A 23923-nucleotide genomic window follows, 5' to 3' on the forward strand; every position below is an offset into this window, starting at 1 on the left:
TCGCCAACCATGGGAGGTGCGCCATCCGTAATAATCTCTGTGATTTTATTCCACTGTAATTTTATGTCATCTACGGCGGAACAAACAGAAGCAAATAAATCTTTCCCTCTTGTTTGGTCCTTAAGGCTCTGGAGGTCAAGTAGCTCTACATGCGCATTCATTTCACTGTCCACTCCTCTCAAAAAAATCAGTAACTGAGCGGTGTCGGATGCATCCGTGCTTTCGTCACAGGCTAACGAAAAAAATTCAAAACTCCACTCCTTTTGCGTGCAACTGTCTCTTAATATCAGAAGAAACTTCTTTAATCCTTCGTGACACAGTGCTAGGAGCCAGGCAAACATTGGCGAACTGTTGCTTTTTCTCAGGACAAATGTTCTCCACCATTTTCATCACACGGTCTTTAATAAATTCACCCTCAGCAAAAGGTTTGCAGTGCTTGTCAGCGTTGCCACCTCATAGCTTGCCTTTGTTGCATTTTCATTCGACTCACTGGCTCTTGTGAAAAAGTGTTGCTGTGCCGTTAAACCAGCTTACAGTTGCTTCAATTTTTCACTGCGTTCATTCCCAGTTAGCTTGTCATAAATAGCATGTTTCGTCTGGTAGTGTCTCTTTATATTGAACTCCTTGAAGACAGCCACAGTCTCTTGGTAAATTAGGCAGATGCAGTTGTTTCTAAATTCAGTGAAAGAAATATTCAGACTTTCATTTGTCCTGGAAATGGCGGCCCTCGCTATGAACTTTCATTTTCTTACTTCCAGTAGCCATTTTAGAAATGGGCAAAAAACAGATCTTGCGCAAAACGGCCCCGCGAGAGTTCGGCCACAAGTTTACTGCCATCCTGTGGTGAAATATAAAATTGTGCGTGTATTTTGTACTGCCGGGCCACATATTATTGATTTTATGACAGAGGCTTCGGGCCAGTGGAAATATGAACACGGGCCGGATTTGGCCCGGGGGCCGGACTTTGGGCATGTCTGCCTTAAGCCATTCCAGCCTTGCCAAAAATAAATAAATAAATAAATAAATTTTTGTAATGCATTTTTAATAAGGAAACTAGCACTCAATAAATTACTTTATAACATATATAGTAATTTGTTAATTGTAAAAAATGTAAGTTTGTGCATCATGATTCATTCATTGTGACTCCTTCTGGTGTGCGTGACTTAGCCACCAGGGGCAGTATAACACAGTCAAGAAGACACAAATGTAGAAGACTTTCACAACTACTCTAAGTGACAAAATAAACTCCTGTACTGTTAGTAGTTTTTCCACAGAGGAAAAATAAAATATGCCTGTGTGTAGTGTTATATTGTCTGTCTGGTGACGCGTTATAACATCTTGACAATCGATGCTACTTCTTAACCCATATATAGATTATTGCATTGTGAATTACCATTAAGATAGTGGAAGGCAAAGTTGTAGTAGTTTGTTTTAAATACACAATGTGTAATTCAGTTTATGTTAAGTTTGACAGTAAACTTCAACTGGGAGAGGCATTAAACAGCTTGAAGCCTTTTTTATATATTGTCCACTATCTGCTAATCTGCTGCTCGCTGTGAAGTGAGTTGAGAGGAGCTGACTGCCCAAGCAGCGCTAGCATCACGATATTTTTCTCACAAGTAAAAAAAAAAAAAACAACAAAAAACAAGAGGCCAGGCGATGGCTCGCATCTCATAAAACCCCTAAGTCGGGTCACTCGTATCTCGAGGGACCACTGTACGTACTTTAATGCCCATGCATGTCGGAAAGCAGAGCCACAGTCGACTATGCACTTTTAAGGTGTTTATTCAATGCCAGTATAAAAGTCAAACACAATCAGCACACACACCAGGAGCTGGATTGAAAAGCATAGGCTGTATTCATTGACACAGCTTCAAATACAAATGGCCAAAGCCAAACAAAACCCTCCAAAATGGTACCCGATTTAACAGATGTTACCGTTCAAAGAATTTAGCGTCAACCTACCAGGACCATCACTTACCCTCAGTGTCTGTGGCGCTGCTGATGACATTGTTGATTTTGGTTTTGAGGCTCGTGTAGGTGCCACTGTTGCTCTTGCCTGCCGTTTCGAAGCGGCCAGTGCCGACCGACACCACGCACTCTAATGGTGTGTTGGGCCACAGACACTTGCACTCGTGGATGGCCAGCGCTGTGGGGTTGTTGATTAGCAAACCTCCGTCCTGCGCACATACAAAAAAAAAAAGATGCTTGATGATGATGGTCGCAGAGCACAGTGCCATTATTTAATTGGCATTTGAGGCCTTAATAAATTCCATCCATCCATTATCTGAGCCGCTTATCCTCACACGGGTCGCGGGAGTGCCGGAGCCTATCCCAGCTATCTTCGGGCAGGAGGCGGGGTACACCCTGAACTGGTTGCCAGCCAATCGCAGGGCACACATAAACAAACAACCATTCGCACTCACATTCACACCTAGGGGCAATTTAGAGTCGTCAATTAACCTACCATGCATGTTTTACTTACATACAAACTTTTCATGGATTTTGGGGAGTTAATGGATTACATTTTTAAGGATCATGCGACCAAACAAAAAGATCAATGTGGCTCCAGAGCTGCTCGCAAGGTGACAAAGCACACAATGAAATGGCTGTTTTTTACCCCCCCACCCCACCCCTTCTTCCTTTCTCCACTTTGCTCACAGTTACTGTCAGCTCCGTTTTGAAATCGAACAACCGCCCAGGAGTGCGTTTGCTTTGAATTCATAGTCTACCTAAGGCGATGGGGTTGTCACTGGAGAGACAGCGAAGGATTGATGAATAGGCATGAGGATGCATGGCTGCAGGGTTGGCAGCAGGATCAAACACACAGGGGCCAGTCCTCATTAAAGAGGCCATGCTGGGGGTGGAAGCCGCAGGGCCCCTCCAAATGTCTCGGGAGGGAACCCGTAGGGTGTGGATGAGAGCTTGTTTATGGGACCGTGATGTTAAATCGCAACTTCATGCTCATGTTATTGCTGTTCAATGCAATAGTAATATGAGTTTTTGTCCGTCAGAGCAGATGTCGCTTGGATTCCTACTTTTGGTGCCACACTATAGTTCCCTTTTGTACTACACAGTGTGATGGCGAATGACATCAAGGAAAAAGTCCACCAGTCATCTGGTGGGGCTAATTAGGAATAAAAGTGTTAATTATAAATGTGGAGGTAAAGCCTTGCATGGAGATTCTTATTTGGAAAGCTTCCTACCCAATGATAGCTGGGATAGGCTGCAGCACGCCTGCGACCCTAGTGAGGAGAAGCGGCTCAGAAAATGGATGGATGGATGGATGGACCTGACAAGAGCACTGATTTCCAACGTTTATGGAGCCAAGGAACATCCATCCATCCATTTTCTGAGCCGCTTCTCCTCACTAGGGTCGCGGGCGTGCTGGAGCCTATCCCAGCTGTCATCGGGCAGGAGGCGGGGTACACCCTGAACTGGTTCGCCAAGGAACATATTTATTACAATTGAAAAATCTCACGGAACACCAACAAACAAAAATGGCACAAAAAGTGGATACATTAATTACTGTATTTACTTCCTGCCATCTAATAGAAGACCATTCATTTGTTCTGTCTGTCACTATGCCTCACTGGCATAAATAGAGGAACAAAGATACATTATTTATTGTAAATATATATATTTTTAGCAATTAAGTACATAAGTATATACTACGGAAGCGTATTGCATTCACATGGATTTTTTGGAGGGCTTTGTTTTTTTTTTGAATTTTTTTTTTCTGTTTTTCTGACTATTTCTTTGTTTTTCTGACTAATTTTTCCCCACCTGTTTTTCTGACTATTTTTTTCTGTTTTTCGTACTCATTTTTTTCCACCTGTTTTTCTGACAAATTTTTTCTGAGTTATCAGGACACATTGAACTCACGCGAGAACCTGCAAACTGCAAGTGACTCTTTGCGGACTCCGTAGTAAGCAACATGACCGGCTTATTTAGTTTGATCAAGTTTTATTTTGATATGGGTTTAAGACACTGGGAGATACTGCTGTCTTTGAGTCACATAGATGGTATTGTTATTAGTTTGTCGACATTGCGCAGGCACCTGCAGACTTGGCGTTTGTTCAGGAGGAAAGCCCATTCAGATCTGCTAGATACAGCAATGTTTGTCCAGAATCAGTTGGACAGATATGGTATGCTCCATGGATACAAGATGATGCATTTAAAATGCATTCAGGCTGGCTACGTGGTGACTCAAGAGACGATCAGGAGGCTGATGAAAATACTGGACCCGCATGGTGTGCAACAGAGGCGCCGGAATCGGCTTCGGCGGCGTAAAACAGGTGGAAATTTTTTTTAAAAAAAACAAAGCCCTCAAACAAATTCCTCAGAAAAACAGGAGTTTTTTTTTTTTTCCCTTATCCAAGTGAATGTAATACACTTCCGTAATATACAGTAAATGAACAGGTCATTTAAATAGACACATTCCTCAATCATGTGATCGGATCGGTGGTTGGTTATTGTTTTTTTTAAACTCGCTGATCAGCCCCAAAAATCCTGATCGTGTAAAGCCTATTCACAATATGGCCCACAGCCATACACTCACTTAAACGGTGTCCTGAAAGACAAAGAAGAAAACAATGGCCCACATGGGACAAACTGCAAATGGGCTTGGCATTCAAAAAGGCTAAATTTAGGCAGTCTGTGGCCACACAAAGCACGATATAAGGCAAAAGTTGTTTCTGTCTATCATAATTTTGGGCAGTAATACCGCTGGTACTTCTAATGAATCACAGTGGGAGAGGATGCCTTGTGGCACCAAATGGATGCCCTTGGAGAGTAAGCACCTGTCAGTGACAGATCTGGAGTTCTGAATTGTTAAACGACAAGCAGCTTAATGATTTCCTGCCAATGTCGACTGTTGATCCTCCAGAGGATTAGCGCTCTGCCATGCTCGCCTTCGCCCTTCCGGGGCTGATCGCTGGCTCATAAACCAGATCATCATAAAGTAAATTTTCAACTAATTAGGCCATCTTCACCTAAGGGAATATGGTTCACTTCTACTGATTGACAATTAGGGTCTTAAAAGTAATTGCTCCAACAGCACATTGTGAAATTAGAATTGCAGGAGGACATCAGCCGGCTTGAATGAACAACAGTGAAATTTCCACTGCTGTTTGAAATGACTCATCTTCCATTAGCGTTTGCGAGCTTATCTCCACTGTGCCACTTGAAGCTGCCCTGTAGGGGTGTTGCTGATCTCAATAGAAAAGAGCCACTATCGTCGAGATCAGTAAAAGTCATTTCACGGCCCAGTGTACGTCAGAGGCCATTAGCTGCAAGAGCAAACTTTATTCTCTTCCTTAAGGCTGTGCATTGCGGTATCTGGCTGCCTCATGAACCTATGCACAGGCATTAGACGTTGGAGAGAGACCCAAGCAGAGACAACAAAAGTTCCTGCTTAAATCCAAATCTGAGCTGCGCAGTAGCTCAGTCTGTAAAGTCTTGGCCTGAAGATCGTAGGGTTTCCTGTATGAGGATTACTAGGATTATTACTTAAAAAATGTTTTTTTTTAAAAAAAAAAAAGATTCATTAGGTCTGATTGTTAGGTTTTCTGCCACTGCCAGGGTTCAATTAAGCAAAGACAAACCTAACTGGTCCTAGGTCTTACACCTTTACACAGGGCGTCATTTTATGAACAATATTTTAAAAGAAAAATTACCTCGGGTTACATATTTTCAGTTTAAGAACAGTCTTGGCATGGCTGTGGAAGGCTCAGAACTTTGTGCTTTTTCTCATGACGCATAATCAATCATTGGCTGCGTGCTTATGATTTCTATGTTTTTTGCCTCAAATGCCACCACATCCCACAATTCAATGCAAAAGCAGCCCTGCATTGTGGGAGGTGGTGGCGAATTAGGGCTTGCAGTAAAGTAACCACAGTGAACGTAAACATTACTGTACCCAAAAAGGCTAAGACACTGCAGAGTGATTTACTAGCGAACCTACTGTTATTTCATCATAAATTGTGTTTTCGCCCATTTATATTTCTAATACTGTGGAGTATTCATTTTTAACCACAAAATGATCCAAATAAGGTAAATATAAAGGTTTTGTGTCTGGAAGCATTAATTGCATTTCCATTCACTTCAATGGGAAACATTACCTCAGTTTATCAACGTTTCAGTTTGAACACAGAAACACGGGGGTCACGCAACAAATTAAATTTGTAACCCAAAGTTCCACTGTAAAGGTATATGATAAATGAGTTGAGCCCTTGACATGCATCTGGTGTGGTATTCAAATCACAGCTGTAGTCATTACAAATTGCCTTTGGCCATGTTGTCAAGACTGAACCGGGGCACTGATTTAAAAGCAGGCTCTGCCAACCCGACTCTCCCTCATATGCCAAGGAAGCATTCACAAGTCCTGAATGGTCGATTATGCCCGTAGAGATGGTCATTCAATTCATAAAAGAAGGAAATTATGCCGGAAGCAGAAATTCACTTTCATCATGAAAATTGGCTCAGTTTATGCCAAATAAAGCATTCTCCATGTCGTCGGGAACGTAAATCATTGGTTCATTGAGCTACATAAGCTGCCGAGACAGCATCCAAATTGCATAAAGGCCACCCCTGTTAGCAGGAAGGATGAGCGTGACAACGTCGTCAGTGTTGGACGTGCCACTTAAGAGTGGCAGTCAGTCCAGGTCAGATGTCTTCATGGCAAATTATGAGATTACGCTGAACAGATCTTCTCCTTTCCTTTTAGATCTCACGGGGCCAAAAAGGTCAGAGTGAAGTTCAATTGAGCTCCCCCAGCTGACAAAAGAGGCGGGACTCATCTGTGTTGAGGGGGGGGGACCGATGCCTCAGGCAGGGAAAGCATTTGAGATTTACTGTCTCCCGCAGTCATTTCCCACACAAATGCACGACCACACATGTGCAGCCAGTATTGCTGCAATGAATCACATAGCTATACAACCACTGAGATTAAACTGCGATATAGTAGTGCACAGATCCACCGTGATTACATTTACTCAAACTAGAGTCCCTTGAGGTGTTATGTACATATTAGTTGACTTCACACCACTAAACATCATTTTGATTTCCACCGTCTGCTGGGTCATCTCCTGGGCAATTTCACTCTAATTTCCCTGCTGCAAGCAGCAAGGAGATGAGGCTGAAGAAGCTCTTGCATATTAACACGAATGAGTGCAAGGTGTGACTTGATGGTTTATTCAGGGAAGTATTTCCTGGGGCTAGGGCAATGTAATATATGATAAACAAGTAGTGTAATAAGTGCACAGGCCCAATCCATAACACTGAAGCAGTCAGTTGGAGACTCAGGTGACTATGAAAATGGCAAGACTGATCTCCATCGCATAATCTATGGGTGCGCTCGCATAGGGGTTTAAGACCAGAGGAGCTAGCCTGGATAAGGAAGTGGCTTCAGGCTCATGTGTATCCCCTCTGTCACCTCCTGAAATCCCTTCTTCTTGCTCCATCAAAAGCTTTAGTTCAGCTTTCTCTTTGGAAACTTCTCTTAAGAGTGGCCTTTGTTTTTAGTGCCGGTGAATCGTGATCTATACGCGATTCATTAATGGAAGCGCTGACGTGATTCACTACACCACTCAAGACTTCCTGCAGAGCACGGTGCCCAGTTGGCGCTCTTGAGAGCTCTCACCGACTGTGGTGGTCCAACAATCCCATTTCTCGCATTAATAAGGATGGCAGAGGCGGGCACAAACCCACACACCCATTCCACCCCCATTGCCTTAGGAGACACCATGGCAACAAGGGCCTCCTCGTCATTCCATACAGACCCTTACATCCATTGTGAAACGTCTCAAGTCATGTACGCCTGTGTCATTTAGTGCCGGGATACTTGTGAAAGCTTTTAATGTGGAACATGCACCCTGTTCTTTTGCTTCTTCCCCTTGTTTCCACTCACTAAGATTCTGTGACTATGTAGCAAGTGTGAGGCACAGATAAATTTAAACAAAGCCTTTCCCGCTCTGAAAAGGTCAAGCAAAAACTTAGAAAATCCCCATATTTAAATCTTCAAATTTTTGGACAAATAGATTTCCGAATATGGCTTGCAGATCACATAACCAAACAATCATACATTTCTAGGCTCGTCGCTCCAAAAATTCCAGTGGTCATTCAGCACATGTGGCAACCCTTTTGACCAAACAAAAGGGGCATTGTTTGGCTGCTGAATTAAGTGGAGAACTCTGTGCTCGTGGGTGGAAATCAGTGGGATGACGCCGTGTCTGATGAGAATCATGACATCAGATAGATGGCATGTTGTGCTCACGTTTCAGTGGCGCAAGTGGCACACATTTCTGTCGCTGTGACTCATATGTGACCAAAGTTTGACTTAATGTGCTTTGGGCTTGTCAGATCAATTATGTGACGGTTTACCATGTAGGAATTTCCTATTTGATTACTCTTAAGCCATGACTTCACCAAGTAGTGCAGTTAACTTCAGTTTGTCATGGTATGGTTCAGAGCAGTAAACCTACATTGATCTTGTTTCCACCCTGGGGTGTGTATGCGGTGTCGATGTTTAAATAGCACGACAGCCTACCAAAGTTAAACTGCAGTAAACATGGGAATGACACACTGTTCCATGCTGTGTTCTAAAAACTAGATTTTGAATCCTGTGACTGTTGGAATCCACAATAGTTTGTAAAAAGTCCCGTTCAACCCATTCCTTTCCCATTGAGGTCCAGAAGAGACAATTCTCTGTCGACCAATCAATAGACTTCTGTTTTTTTTTTTTTCATGTCTTCACTCCTTGTATGAGTCCTCAGAAGCCTTGTGACTGGCAGCAATAACTGCAGGATGCTCTTTTGGCTATGAGCCCATGTGTTCACGTTCATTTTGGAAGCTGTAAAATTAAGTTTGAGAACCTTGAGATCCTTAAACCTACAGATTCTTGACCGTGAAATGGAGTCTTCCACCTCGAGATGCTTGAACTTTGAGATGCTTGCACCAGAGGCTAATTCTTCCACTTAGGTGCACTCACCAGCTCTCAATATAAAATTGCCGCTGGCATTTGGGCGTCATTCTTTGCACATAAGACTAGCACAGCAGAGATGATGTGGGCAATACAAAGTGTAAGTCAGAAGTATTCCCCAACTTGACGTGGTCTTTCCAGGTCATGTTTCTCCACAGAAAGCAAAAAGTGAAAGCTGTTGAGCCACTATGCTCTTGCCTCTGGTCGATAGGCCAGAAAGGGGGATTGTTCTTAAGACGCCAAGCATGGGAAACCCTGACATCGAGCTGCAGGGAGACCATGCAGTTGTTCCAGACAAGCTCGTAAACCATGAGGTATCATTAGGGAATTGAACTGCACTTCTTGGTGGAAACAGGGGTTTAGAGTTATAACAATCCAAAGTTGATAGTATGTGGTTTGGAAGTGAATTGAATGCATAAATATACTGTACTGGGGCAGCTCTGTCTGTATGGACTTTGCTTGGGGACCAGAGGGCTGCAGGTTCGAAACCTACGGCGGGTGAAAAAGTATTTGCACCCTTCTCAAAATTCTCATTTTTGGCATAGATTCTCCATTTTAATGTTCAAAATCATCAAACAAATATAAATATCAGACAAAGATAACCCGCTGGAAGCAGGGAGTCAGTAGAGTGGGTCAATGACAAAGTGAATAGCGACATACAAGTATACAGTACTGTAAGCGACTTGTTTGCAATAGCAATTATCTGTTGCACCAGACAGAATGCATTACTGTTTTACGAGATGTTTATTAGTGAAAGTTCCGTGACTTTCACTTACTTAGTGACATCCGCTAACAGAGGTGGAGAGCTTTGTCTTTCCAAATTAGAGCATAATACAGGAAGTGCTATGTTAACCGTGTTAAGTGTAAAGCCCCAATACATACAATATTTCTTTACTGTGGTTCCTTGTGCTTTTATTGAAATAAAAAATAATAATTCTCAACCCCTTCCTGATATACAGTATTTGTTTTGGATTCATGACAGGGTTCATGTTTTGTTATGTTGAAGTACTTATTTTATGTCAAAATGAGAATTACATTTTAGTTTTTGTGGTTGTTGTTTTGAATAAAAAGAATATTTATTTTTGAATATTACAATATTAACGGATCAACCTCGCCAAATGGACCTTTGAATTGTTGAAAGATTTTTTTGTGGCCCTCTAAAAAAGTACCCCTGCTCTAGAGAGTCAATTTTGATCATCTTCTTGGTGGATCCACCTGATGATCTCTTGTGGCAAAGTGTTTAGGAATATATCTACACGTACACAATATATGGAACTTGGGACTATTTGTGCAAGACCAAAATCCTTGTCTGAGGCAGGGCTTTGCTGTTTAGCAACCTCTCTCTGATATCTGTGGTTAATGTATAAAGACAACACCCAATTGGGGATCAATAAAAGAGCAACATGTAAAATAAATGCTGCAAAACAATTACTGAGGTGGAAAGTAGAGTGACTAGGCTGAAAGGCGCTTACATCTTTACTCCTTTTGCAAAGTCAATGACACAATAAAAGACACAAAGGTTTCCTCCAACTGGCAAAGCAAGCGCGTGTGAAGAGGCCCTTCTGTAATTAGATTGTTTGTCTTGTCATCGCAATGAGGCAATGAAGCAGTCAAACGGCCATGTGTGATGAAGGAAGCTCTGCTAATTTATGCGACCCCCAAGATTGTAGAGGCAGGGGGGGGTGGAGTATTCCTTGACATACAGCAGGTATGTTATCATCAACCAGTCTCTTTCATTCTCTTTCCCCCATTCAACCCCACAACCCACATGGCTTTCCAATTAAAAGCGAAGGGAGCGTCATGCTGCAGCAAGATATTGCCTTTGATGCACTCATACACTTCACTTGGTGTGTGCATCATCTGTGCTGTGAAAGTCAACCCAAGGAGATGTCGACATCCCAGTGTGATGCCATCAAAACAGGAAAACATCAAATTGAATACACAAATCTTACACAACAGCTGCATTTTGGTCTTTTTTTCCCTATAGTGTTATCGCACTTTACTAAGGTGCCTTACTTATGCAATTTTAACAGACTAAGCACTTACTCGTAGAGTAAAGGCATAGGTTAGGTATTGATGGCTCAAATGGTGATGTGGGGGATTTTTATGTTATGGCTAATGCATAGCTGTTCAGCGGTGATGGACTTAAGTGCATCTCCGCCTCACTCCCCTGGCAAAAGAAAAACAAACAATGATAGGTAGGAAATGCAGTTCCTCCGTCCTGCGCATATAGCAGGGTTTTACATCAATGAATCTATAAATCGGTATAGCGTCTCCCCTGACTGACCTGATGGAGATCACTCCCCAAGGGGAACTCCTGGAAGTACCCGGGGGCAGCCGATGTGGCGCGGATTGCCTGCCAGAGCTGGTGCTGACAGCTCCCTAGGTAGTGGGAGCGCACCCCCGGCAGCAGGTTGTAGTTCCTGAACACATAGGCCTTCAGAGGAGTGCCTCGGTTCACGATGGCGCTCACTGCTGCCACCTGGGGGGGTAAATGAAATACCATGCAAGTTGATGCCCATGAGTCTTTTCTGCTCTCAAGTGGCAAAATTTCAGATACGCAGCATAAATAGAAGACAAACAATACGTATGGAATTGGATAATATCTTCAGATTTGAATCTGGCCCATTTCCAAACGTGGATAAATATCCGATTGGGTTATGTGACAAGGCGAATGCAGAGTAAATGCGCAGACTGATTATATGCAGTTATGTGAGCTTGACTTTATTGAAATGCATATTCTACCCCATAACTACCACTAGAACACAATATAATTTAAAAAAAAAAAAAAACACCTGCTACAAATCTTAACCAAAGCGAAAGAACAGGGGATAAAACGATTATATGATACATACAGTGAATATAAAAAGTCTGCGCACCCCTGTTCAAAGTTTTTGTGGTTTAAAAAAAAATTGACCAATACAAATCATTTCATTCTGTACAACTAAATTGTAAAAAAATAAAATAAATAAATAAATGAGAGGGGAAGAAACAATAAGCAACTGAAATAATATGGTTGCAAATGAGTGCACTCCCTCTTACTGTATAATTATGATGTGTTCAGAATTACCCAATCATATTCAAACTCATGTTAAATGAGAGTCAGCACACACCTGCCACCATTTAAAGTGCCTCTGATAAACCCCAAATAAATTTTGGCTGATCTAGTAGGGTTCCCCTGACATTTTTCCCTTTCTAGCAGAAGCCTAAATATTTTGTTCCAACATTGATTGATCTTTTGAACTGTTCATGATTCCTTCCACCTTGTCTAAGGCCACAGTTCCAGCTGGAGAAAAACAGCCCCGAAGCATGATGCTGACACCACCATGCTTCCCTGTAGTGATGAGCAGTGTTGTGCTTGTGCCAAACATATGGTACCTTTTGGAATTATGGCCAAAAAGCTCAAGCTAACCCTAACCCTTGGTTACAAAATTTTGCGAAAGCATCGGAGCCAGTGAAGTAATTAAGTTGGAGGTTACCCTCATTCAAATCAATGAGTAGGTAATGTTTCATATTGGTAATATTTATGTATTATTGTTTACTTCCATGTTGTCACTGCCCAGTGTTGATGCTTGTGGAGTTATTTACGTGCACTTTGGGCATTGGCGTACACAGGTTGTTTAATGGGTTCTCTCAGTGTAAACGCAGCCATATCGGATATATGTCACTTGAAATGTGTCACAGTCAGAGTCACAGTCAACAATCAGATAAGGGGATTAAATCGGAATTGTGTACCTAGACCTGCAGCGAAAATCCAGCCTAAGGCATCGTGAGGCCTCATTTTCAAATGAGTCTAATTCAAGGTGACAAGATGTTACACTGACACAACATGGAATTAAATGCAATGAGGACTACGCCACCCTGTCTGTGCTACGTAACAATATATGAATGCTATTTTCACTGTCCTGTATGATTTGACAGAAATTTCTCCTTCTATTTATCAAGAAGAGGAACTCACTTTGGGACATTCCGGGTTTCTAGAAGTCTCCACTAGGAGGTGTGAGCCCATTTTCTCTCTGTCATACGGAGAAGAGGAGTTAATTCTTAGTGATATTATTACGAATTGCATAACAATTATAACCAGGCAAATCGTTTCTAGAACTATTACACAAATACAGTGGAAACTCCAAGTTCTATTGGTGATGCAAATTCCTCATAAGAAAAAACAACAATAACATGTCGCAGGGTCAACCTGGCAAACTTAGAAAAATAACATTTTAAAATTCTTAAACGTGTAAAAGTGTGTCATCTATGACGATGGTTCCAATTCGAATTTTCTTTACAAATGTACAACCTCAGCTGCATTTGAATTTAGAAGTTCCACTGTACATTAAAAAGGCTAACAGGAAGACTACAAGCCTGGATCCCTGGTTTTGAACTTTTTCACTGACTCAGCTCCTTCTGCCATCAACATCCAGAATAGGACTAACTTCAGCATGCTCTCCCAGGCTTCGCTGTCATAGAAAGCGTGACTCCAGCCCATCTTCACTGTGCCGATAATCACATTCTGCTTGAAAACGTCCGAGCCCAATTTGCGGTAAAGATCGTCACACTCGCCTGGCGGGAGCTGGAAGATGCCCAGCATGAACCCCAGGATTGCACCTAGAATGTGAAAGGAGGTCAGAAGAATTATTTTCTACTCTGATGCTCTATGGAAGCATAACAGTAACACAAGTGTAGAGAGGGGGCATGATTGAAATTTGTGTTTGATCAAAACGAGAGCAGCTGTGGGCCAGATGGATATTTGGAACTAGTGGAAGCTTGTGTTGGTGATTAAAGGCCAATCTGGAGGATAAATAAGAAGCTTCAAGATGCTGCAAAATAACACAGCAGCTGAGGGTAAAGTGGTCCACAGCACCCCCGCGTGGCCATTTTCATATGCTCCTAACCGAAGTGGAAAAGTGTACTGTGGTCCTACGAGTCCACATTTCAAATTGTTTTTAGAAATTGTGGACGTCGTGTCCTCCAGGCCAAAGAGGAAAAGAACCACCCTGACGCAAAGTTCAAAAGCCAGCATCTGCGATGGTGTGGGGCTGTGTTAGTGCCAATGGCATGGGTAACTTACACATCTGTGAAGGCACCATTAATGCTGAAAGGTAATACAGGTTTTGGAGTAACATATGCTGCCACCAAGCAACGTCTTCTTCATGGACGCCCCTGCTTATTTCAGTAAGACAATGCCAAACCACATTCTGCACGTGTGACAACAGCGTGGCTTTGTAGTAAAAGAGTGCAGGTACTAGACTGGCCTGCCTGCAGTCCAGACCTGTCTCCCATTGAAAATGTATGGCGCATTATGAAGCGTAAAATACAACAACGGAGACCCCGGACTGTTGAACAGCTGAAGCTGTACATCAAGCAAGATTGGGAAAGAATTCCACCCACAAAGCTTCAACAATTAGTGTTCTCAGTTCCCAAACGTTTATTGAATGTTGTTAAAAGAAAATGTGATGTAACACAGTGGTAAACATGAACCTGTCCCAGCTTTTTTGGAATGTGTTGCAGCCATAAAATTCTAAGTTAATGATTATTTGCTAAAAACAATCAAGTTTATCAGTTTGAACATTAAATTGTCTTTGTAATTTATTCAACTAAATAAAGGCTGAAAAATGATTTGCAAATCATTGTATTCTGTTTTTATTTATGTTTAAGACAACGTCCCAACTTCATTGGAATTGGGGTTGTAGAAATCAGCAGACCAGATAATCCGTGCTGCAATAGTACACATACACAACTCACCTGTGCTGACACCACAAATATAATCAAACAGTTTGTAAATGGGTTTGCCGGTCAGGGCTTCCAACTTGTGCAAAGTCTGAAGGGCAAGAAGTCCCCTGAAAAGTACAAAATAAATAAATAAGAATAAAAAACCAAAAAGAAATTATAAATGATAAACACAGCACAAACAGGGAGTGTGGCATGATATGTTGTACTGTAAAGATAACACTACGAGACTACACAGTCACACACCAAATTGTGTGCGTGCGTACATGTGTGTGTGCATGTAATAGAGATTGAATGACTACAGATTTTTTGTAGTCAGGCATAATGTGATAAATCAGATTAATCGATGATGTCATTGATATTTTTTTCCCCAGCACAGCCCAGCAGTCACCAACCTTTTTTGCACCACAGACCGATTTCAAGTACAGTGGAACCTTGATTTAACAGACCCCAATTTAACATTCTTCGGATTTAACGGACAGAAACTAGTGTCCAGTTGGAACTCAAAATCACCCCTTCCATGCACCAGCAAGCTAAATTTGGACAAACTAAAACTTTTCAAAAGATTTAAAGCTTTTTAAAAAAATTATTTACAATAAGTTTGTACTGTATTGGGTGTTTTTAGGGCACAAAAAAGTACCCAAAAATTACTTTGTACTGTACTGGTGTTTTTAGACCACAAAAATGTGCTTCTATTTAACGGACGATCAGATTTAACGGACAAACCCCCCCCCCCCCCCCCCCTTTATTAGTCCGTTAAATCTAGGTTCCATTGTAAATAAATATTTTGACGGACTGGCATAGAGGCAAATAAGAGCAAAGGATGAAAAATTTACCTTAACCCACCCCCATCTATGGACAGGATGCGTATGCCGCGGCCTTTTACAGGCTTATGGTAGCCCACCAGAGTAAGAGCTTCTCTGACCGCTTCCCTCAGTCCAGGATCAGTGGCCTGTTGCAGACGCAGCAAACAGGGGATTACCTTCTCCTGATGAACACAGAAAAGACATTTAATGTGCTGACTCATTAGATAATGTGCAAGCAAAATACACGTATATGGATGCTGAGGTTAACACTTCTCAACTGCATCCCGCCTATTCTGCTGTCCAGCATTATTCACATTAAAGCATGAGAAAAATGTAAGTTTCCAATCAGGGTTTAGCTTAACAGCAACCACTTCTAGATCTGGAAGTCATAAGGTCTTACTGTCTTATGTTCGCAGGGGATTACCACCCTTACATTAGCGAAAGTGGCCGTGGTTGGAAATAGGTTAGGTCCTGACGCCATCGGATAAAGAAAGCTGTGATATAAATAAAAGCAGGGCAGGCTACATGCATCCATGTTGGTGTTGAGGAGCTATTTAGCCTGACACAAACAATGATAATGAAAACTACAAGCAGCGATGAACGTACCCTCATTCCCCTTTTTTCATAAAGAATCCTCAAAATTATCATCAAACTTTAAGGCCATGCGCCGCCCACAACACATGGAGCATGCAAAAGACCTTTGCAATTTAGTGTCATGAATCTGTGTAGGATCCCTGCCTTTGATTGGGGCTCATTAGGACAAATTCCCGAGTCGGTGTTTGTCAAAGTACAAGCTCTGAAATTTGCCCGGGAATGGTTGCTAAAAAACAAACAAAAAAAGTCTGAATTCTGCTTTAATTTCAGACATGGGTCCTTGACACTTTTTCATGCGTCCTGTTATAACTGACATGGGCACCCAATATGGCGTTTATTGGTAAACCTGTTGATGGGGGTTAATTTTTTCTAACTTTCCAGGAGGCGCTACAGAGTAGAGTTTTGGCGGGTGGTGTTCCAGACCACTAAAATGCGTGCATTTTCCCAGGGATACACATCCTTGCAATAACTGTTGGTTTAAGGATCCCCAAAAAGTGAATGGGTGTCTAAACTATCAATACAATACAATAACTGTATCATAATGTCAGTGTCTATAAAAAAAATAATGCTCAGTTTTGACTGGCACTGTTGTTGTGCAAGTGTACCTAATATTATGGCGATTAAAAATAATAATAATAATAATCTGACTCACCTTGACGGCGACCCCACAAGTCTCAGGAAACTCTAGCAAGTGGTAGCTGAGGTCCTCCACCCTGCTAATGTAGACCTTCACGTCAGTGGCCCTGTGGAGCGCTTGGACCAGCGCCCGAGTTCGATTGTCCACGCTTACTCTGGCGATGATCTGGAAAGACGGAAAACGGCAACATTTTTTCTTGTTCCTCAGCGTAACAATATTAGGTACACCTACAGAATTTACTCTCACTGGATTGTGCAGTCGCTACTCAAGTACTGAGATGAGTAACTTCTGATTTATTATTTTTAAGCAGAGCATAAAGATCAAAGTTAACAAAAAAAAATACAAAATAGAACGGGCAACTTCAGATATCCCTGAAAATTATCTCCAACTAAAACAAATATCTAAAATCTTTACAAATCAACAAATTAATGCAAATTCGGACACAAGAAATGGTCCTAAATGTATTTTGGTCTTTATTTTCTTCTTTCTTCACACTCGGAAACAGTTTACACCCGTCACCCTAATGAGGACAGACGTGATGGAAAATGGCACCACTTAAGATAAACACAGTCTGACTTTACTGTATATCGCCAGACCATAAAGGCTTGGACATATCAAGAATCTTACAGGCCAGTCTAAAAAATAAATTAATTTCTAGAATTCAAATCGCACGTTTAGACACGAGCTGCTGGACAATGTTGAGACAGCTGGCATGATCTTATAATTGCTATATGAAAACAGTTGCAAAATTTATGGGAATAAACCAGGAATTTACCAAATTTAAATTACACCCTTACACAAAAAAAAAAAAAAAAAAAAAAAAGAATTTGAGCAGGGGGGCAAATACTTTTTCCACATTACTGTATTTAACTTAACCTTCGTGTTTATTTTTTTGTATTTTATTTTGTATTTAAAGAATGGATCGTTCAATAAAATATTCAAACTTGATAACGTTCTACTTGCAAATAATTCATTTGAAATGTCACACTTTTTAATTGTATGATTTTGCTGCTGATTTGTCTGCTTATGACCAAAAATGTTTTTATGCTTGACTATTATACCTTTCCATTAAATTGCCCTCCATTCCTATAGCTTAATTATTAAATTGGAATATATCCCAAATTCCTCATCTCATCTTTCCTTGGTAATTCACTGCAACCCAACAAATGACCTATGCAGAACCAATTTGTATTCAAACATTCAAACCTTTTCCCTTTGGACCAGAAGTTTCTTGGCCTTCTCCTCTGCTGCCTTCTGCTCTGAACTGACAGCCACCTCCACCTGTTTCACCGGCGCATCCTCCGGCTTCTTTACTTCATCCGTGGCACTTTTGGCCTCCCCTGTCCTGAACTTGGGGACCAAGGGGGCGATGTAGCTGCCCACAAAAGCTTGCACGGTGGGAGCAGAATATGACAGGTAGTGACCGAAACCTTTCTTGGGAGATGCGGGTGCAGCAGCAGGAGCGCTGCCTGGTTTATTGCACACGGGGTCACTTGTTTGTAGAGCCTGAGGGGGGGTTTTAACTACTACATCAACATGGTTCTCCACATCTTTTTTCTGTGTACTGCTGCCAAAGTAGGAATTGATGTGGTGGGCTAGGTAGTTGTAGGTTTCATCCAGGTTGACTGAAAATGTGCTGGAGTGAAAAAGCGCAGGGGGTTGCTTGGAAGACAGACTTCCGTTCTCACCGGATGACTGTTCAGGCTCCTCGGGCTTGATGGTAGATGCGACACGCCTCGTTTTTTTCTCCTTAACTTCCCGCGTGGTCACAACAGCAGCAGCAGTGCTCAATTGTGAGGTGTTAGGAGGCTGAGAAGGCAAGGGAGCCGTGGACCCTGCCTCCAGTGTAGCTGCAGAAGTCCGACGAGAAGGACTAGGTGATGTGCTTACTGGATGCTTGGGAGCAGCAGGAGAAAGGTGTGTGATTTCGACAACTTTCGGTTCAGGAATCGACTTCACATTTTTGCCAACCTTGTTTGTTTTGAGCCGGACAATCTTGGAGAGAAGGTCCGTTTGCATCACAGCTTTGGAAACTGTGACCAATGTGTTCTTTACTCGTGACATGTGTTTGCTGAAGCCCGCGGACCAACGCGATGCTGAAGTGTTCAAACGCAGGCCGCTGGTGTGAAGCCCGAGCTTCTGTCTCACGACCTGGTTAGCCCTGCAGAGCCATGCCTTCTGAGCCTGGAGCCGCAAGTGGAGGATGTGCTTCTGGCTCAGGGAGATCGCCTTCCCACAACGAGGATGCTGGACATGGAGTGAACAGTGCAAGGTACCTGAGAAGGGAAATGGTGTGCATCCTGATTTGCAAGGGCGCCATAAGTAAACCTTTCTGTTTAATTTAAGCCAGCCACTGAGACACCAATTGTGACTCATCCTTTTATGTGCCAAGGGTTCATTCCAGCCAAAGGAAGTTTAGCTCTACACTCCCCCTTTCCATGAACCTGGTGATGATCAACACAAAAATGGGTGGCAATAAAGAACATGACAATGAAACATTCACCTTCCTTAGATATTAAGACAAGCCACACTATAGAGTACATATACACATAAATACAATGATAACTGAACGAATGACAACAGATGCACTCTGAGAACGTGAAAAGGTAACTATGGTGAAATGGACACTGCCGCTAGCTAACCGGCTAGCAAACACGCAGACCAAACGAAACAACGCAAAACATACCACAGCTTTTATATTGTCGTGTCAAGGTGACCGGCAAGCTTTAAAATCCACTTCTTTAGCCGCCACCCAACTATAAGCTAGTAAATGACGAAGTGCTGGTAACGTGTTCGAGCTGACGCCTGATTTCCACAGTAACATGACGTCGGCCCAGAAAGAAAAACAACAACCACGTGACAAGGAATGAGGCCTACTATTGGTTAGTTAGCGTTTGACCCCCTAAAGTCGGAACCGTTGATTGGTTGTTTTTCTCCACCTTGGAAATTTATAAGAACAGAAGTGTATAAACCTTTTAGGCACATCCATCCATCCATTTTCTGAGCCGCTTATCCTCACAAGGGTCGTTTAAGCATATTTTCAGCACGGGGCGGGAAAATATTTTTTGTTTTAATGAAACGAATGTACCGGAACAATTTACATGAATATGTAAAGCTAAATACCAGAGATAAATGGCAGTATTTAGGAGTTATTGCCTAATCAGTCATTCGGAAATAAAATATTATTAAGCTCCAGGGTAAAAGAAATGCCTAACAACCGATACAAGTATAACGATGATCACACTTAAATAAAAATAGATGCATTATTTTTTTAAACTATTCGATATAAAAAATAAAACGGTTACTGCAGGTCAGCCTGTTGTGTACTACCAACCTTTACCAAAGGGGGGCAAGCCCTTCCCAACATGTCCAGTTGCCATGCCAGCGAAAGCTAGCGAAGAAGGCTCCAGCTGAGCTCCTGTCATTCACGTTCGAAGCTAACGTCGTCACGTTTATTGGCAAAGAAATATTTAACAGCGCTCCCGTTTTGCACATTTGAAGCCAACATCGTTATGTTTAGCTTCGGTTAAATATTTAATACAGTCCAGCAGCTTGGCTTGCACCTCGTTAAGGGTGAGTAGGAGACGTGTGGGCAGACGTTAGCTATTATGAAATTATGGACGTAATATCGAGTAAAGTACAGTCGCATCATTGTTTGTATGTTTAGTGTGCAAGACAGCTGAGCCATGGCCAATGCTCAGTCTGCTCTGAAGATGGCCGTGTGCCTCCTCGTGATAGCAGAGCTGCTCCTTGCCAAGAAAGACTACTACGACATACTGGGAGTGCCAAAAGACGCCACTGAGCGGCAAATCAAGAAAGCTTTTCACAGGCTCGCCATGAGGTACCATCCCGATAAGAACAACAGTCTCGACGCAGAAGTGAGATTCAGGGAAATTGCAGAAGGTACAGTTGATTCATTCGAGTTTCTCATTAGCCGTGCATTTTATACAACACTGAAAGGTGTGTATATATATATATATTTGTGTATATATATATAATTTATTTATTTATTTTGAGGGGCGGGGGAGTGTTGGGCTGCATTGGATGAATGACAGGAATCTGATTTACAGGCATGATCACGGAACAAATTAAACTTGTAAATTGAAGTCCTGCTGCTGTCTTTATTTCTTTTCTTTTTTTTTTTGCAGCTTATGAGACGTTATCTGACGCGACCAGAAGACGAGAGTATGACCAGTTTGGTGGCGGCGCTTATTTCAAGGCAGGGACGCAAATGAGGCGGAGCCCGCACCAACCTTTCACCTTCAAATTCGACGACATCTTCAAAGATTTTGACATGTACAGCCACAATGACAGGCACGCTCGGAACAAGCAACACTTCGACGAACATTCCAAGAGAGAATCCCACGGCCGACACAGGAGACACTTTCAAGGGGCCGGCGTCTTTGGTGACGTGTTTGACGACATCGAGAAGATGTTCGCCCTCCACAGGCACCCCACACGGACTGAAAGTGTCTTTCGCGCTACTTCCAAACAACACTGTAGAACAGTAACACAGCGCAGAGGGAATATGGTGACCACGTACACAGACTGCACTGCATCCTAGGGTGCAATTGCTACTGCTGTACAATACATTTGTAATGATGAGAAAGATACTGTACGTTTAAAAGTGACGAGGGTTACAACGGGGGGGGGGGACAATTTCCGCAAAGTTTGTGGTAAATTTCCATGAGAAATTAAAGGGAGAGTTTGCTGTGTTAAAACCATTGCAAGATTTGAATGTAGCATCATTTCATTAATCCCTTATGTCAGGGGTGTCAAACTCTTTATTTGTCTCGGGCTGTATTGTAGTTATGATTTCCCTCAGAGGGCTGTTATAACAGTGAAACCATATAAATGTTTTAATCATCACCAAAACATTATTACCATTACACAACAAATTGAGGGATAACTAGTTTTGAAATCAGAAGACAAGGATAATAGTTTGTTCAAGTATTGTTAAAGTTACTGTAGAAGAAGGGTTTGGTAACAGAAAAATGCAATATCTCAACATTAATGTTTATTATTATGACAATTTGGAATTTGGGTACAGATTTTAGCAAAAATCGAAGTTGACGAGCATGATTTGCTTTCGCGGGCCACATAAAATGATGTGCCGGGCTGCATCTGGCCCCCGGGACTTTGAGTTTGACACCAATGCCTTATGTGCACGAGTGCAATTCTCAAACATGGCCATTCATAACGGCATGGATTTATGAAAGTGCATAGTTGTGATAATTACAGAAAACACATATTCAGCTTCAATAAAATAGCAGTGCTAGCAATAGTATGTCAGCATTTAGCACTGACAAGTTGATGTTAACCAGACTTGCTATGTGCTATGTTGGTAGCATGACTAAATGTTATCAGTTTGAAGTTGTATTTGTAGGAATGAACAATGAATTAAAAATCAAAAAGAGGTGATAAACTTACCAGTTCTGCAGAAATGTTGCAAATCCATGTTGCTTCTTAAACTGCCTGAGGTCCCTTCACTTTGCTTGTTTTTGTTTGTCTTATGCTTAGTTGTTGGCAAATGAGGGATGGGATTTTTGTTTTAATTTTCCGGAGGTGGATCTTCCGCCATAGTTTTAGCAAAGGTGAAGCACAAGGTAACAGGTCAGTGGGAGGCTGCGGGGTTTGCTCGCTTGAATGTGGCCACGAGTTCACGGCAAATGACTGACACCTCGTCAGTCATGCCTTATGTCTCTGATTGGTTGTTTTTCGCCCGACGTAGTGGTTTCTTAAAAATCTGTAATCATTTTAGAATATTGGTTTTCATCTCTGGCTCACAGTTCTGAGGTTCAGGGTTCGAATCTCTGCTTCAACCGTCCTGTGTGGAGCTTGCATTGGTTCTTGTCCCTTGCAAGCCCACTTTTGTTTTTATTTATTTTTTGCGTTATTGTCCACTTTATTTTCTCACATCACATTTCATATGACTTTAAGCACCTCTATGTAATGGTTAAAAAAATGTAATTAAAAAAGCTATTTTTCTTAACGCGCCCCTTGCTAAACAACCAAATATTTTTGTATTTCTATTAGTGCTATTTATAGTTTAAGGCCCCATTCAAGATATTAAATAAAAACTTATATATTAACCAGATACCGAAGTTAAATATGTAATGTAACAATTACTACAAACTTAAGTTAGAAAGTTTCAAGTATTTTTTTTTTCTGTTTTTGAGACTCATTTTGCTTGAAATTAATCATGACTGTGGTTTGCATTTCATTTGAAATGATATGCACTGGGTTAAGCGGTGCAGTACATATTGAAATATATTGAAAATGTCACAATGCCTCCAATCTAGTAAACCACAGAACAGTATAGTACGAATAGAAAAGAGAAACTGTTTTCCTCGTGACTTAATTCCCTAGTAATGATATAACAGTGATAGAACATGACTTGCTTTTTTCAGTCTATTATGTGCAACATTTCTGGGTTTGATATTGTAAAAAGATCAAATCCAAGCACTTTTTATATAAGTTTGTGAATAGCTTCCTTTGATTTTTAAAATATGGCATGTCTATTAAAAAGTTCAGATCAAATATCTCCTGCTTATTTTCTTTTAATGAGTTAACAGTTTTGTAGACAAACTGGTATATAACAGTTTACCCTTCATGGAATTACTGTTATTGTGCCTGGCACTAGGCCAATGTTGGGATTTATTTATTTATTTTATTGGGGGGTGAATTCACATTAAAATCAAAGCATCATGTTTGTGGAGTTTTTTTGTAGTCAAATAAAAAAATTAACAAGTCTTGCATTTATTTATTGAAACATTTAGTACATAATTTAAATATTGTTAGCCTAATAGCCTAAGTCATTTTGAACGTTTTAGGGAAACAAAAACACAACAAATTCGACAAACAAGAAGAGTCCAGTTCCCTCGATTAAACGTTTGCAGATTACCGTGACCTGCATGACAGAATCTACACAGACATTAGAAAAATATTAAAATTTTTAGCAAGCAAATGTTTTGTTTAATTATTGATATCGTTCCAGTAAGTTAAAAAGGACTCAGGGAATTGTTTTAAGGCTAAGGATAGGTCGTACTGTAGGAATATACTTACCTGTGTTTAAATTAATTAATCCTTTCACAACCAATACAGAAGAAACGTAATGCACTCTCGAATAACTAAAAGTGAGTAATAAGTAATTCCTTTGAAAACGTTCTACTGAGCTGCTTA

At 41.4% G+C, this 23923-nt stretch overlaps 2 protein-coding genes across 6 annotated transcripts in view; one reads left to right on the forward strand and one right to left on the reverse strand.

Annotated features, from left to right (window-relative positions):
- Positions 1-19592, reverse strand: part of LOC133478132 (calcium-independent phospholipase A2-gamma-like) — a 28356-nt gene extending 8764 nt beyond the window's left edge. Inside the window, exons 1-10 of one of the 5 annotated variants that reach the window (XM_061773809.1) lie at positions 19428-19592; positions 18713-19185; positions 17948-18637; positions 16757-16906; positions 15541-15692; positions 14720-14814; positions 13372-13582; positions 12939-12996; positions 11268-11462; positions 1982-2180 (exon numbers count right to left, since the gene is read on the reverse strand). In XM_061773809.1, the coding sequence (XP_061629793.1) occupies positions 1982-2180; positions 11268-11462; positions 12939-12996; positions 13372-13582; positions 14720-14814; positions 15541-15692; positions 16757-16906; positions 17948-18637; positions 18713-19117 (2155 nt within the window). In that variant the 5' untranslated portion in view covers positions 19118-19185; positions 19428-19592. Of the gene's footprint in view, positions 1-1981; positions 2181-9607; positions 11151-11267; positions 11463-12938; positions 12997-13371; positions 13583-14719; positions 14815-15540; positions 15693-16756; positions 16907-17947; positions 19186-19427 lie in introns of those variants that run through there. The other 4 variants (XM_061773810.1, XM_061773807.1, XM_061773808.1 and 1 more) reach the window with 4 other exon arrangements.
- Positions 19593-20046: 454 nt separating this feature from the next.
- dnajb9a (DnaJ heat shock protein family (Hsp40) member B9a) lies at positions 20047-22845 on the forward strand. The gene is made up of 3 exons (XM_061774182.1): positions 20047-20314; positions 20409-20644; positions 20890-22845. Exons 2-3 carry the CDS (start codon positions 20428-20430, stop codon positions 21303-21305), a joined length of 633 nt encoding a protein of 210 aa, XP_061630166.1. The 5' UTR covers positions 20047-20314; positions 20409-20427; the 3' UTR covers positions 21306-22845.
- Positions 22846-23923: the final 1078 nt, after the last annotated feature.

The sequence above is a fragment of the Phyllopteryx taeniolatus genome, chromosome 5 (genome assembly GCF_024500385.1).
Source record: "Phyllopteryx taeniolatus isolate TA_2022b chromosome 5, UOR_Ptae_1.2, whole genome shotgun sequence".
NCBI lineage: Eukaryota > Metazoa > Chordata > Actinopteri > Syngnathiformes > Syngnathidae > Phyllopteryx > Phyllopteryx taeniolatus.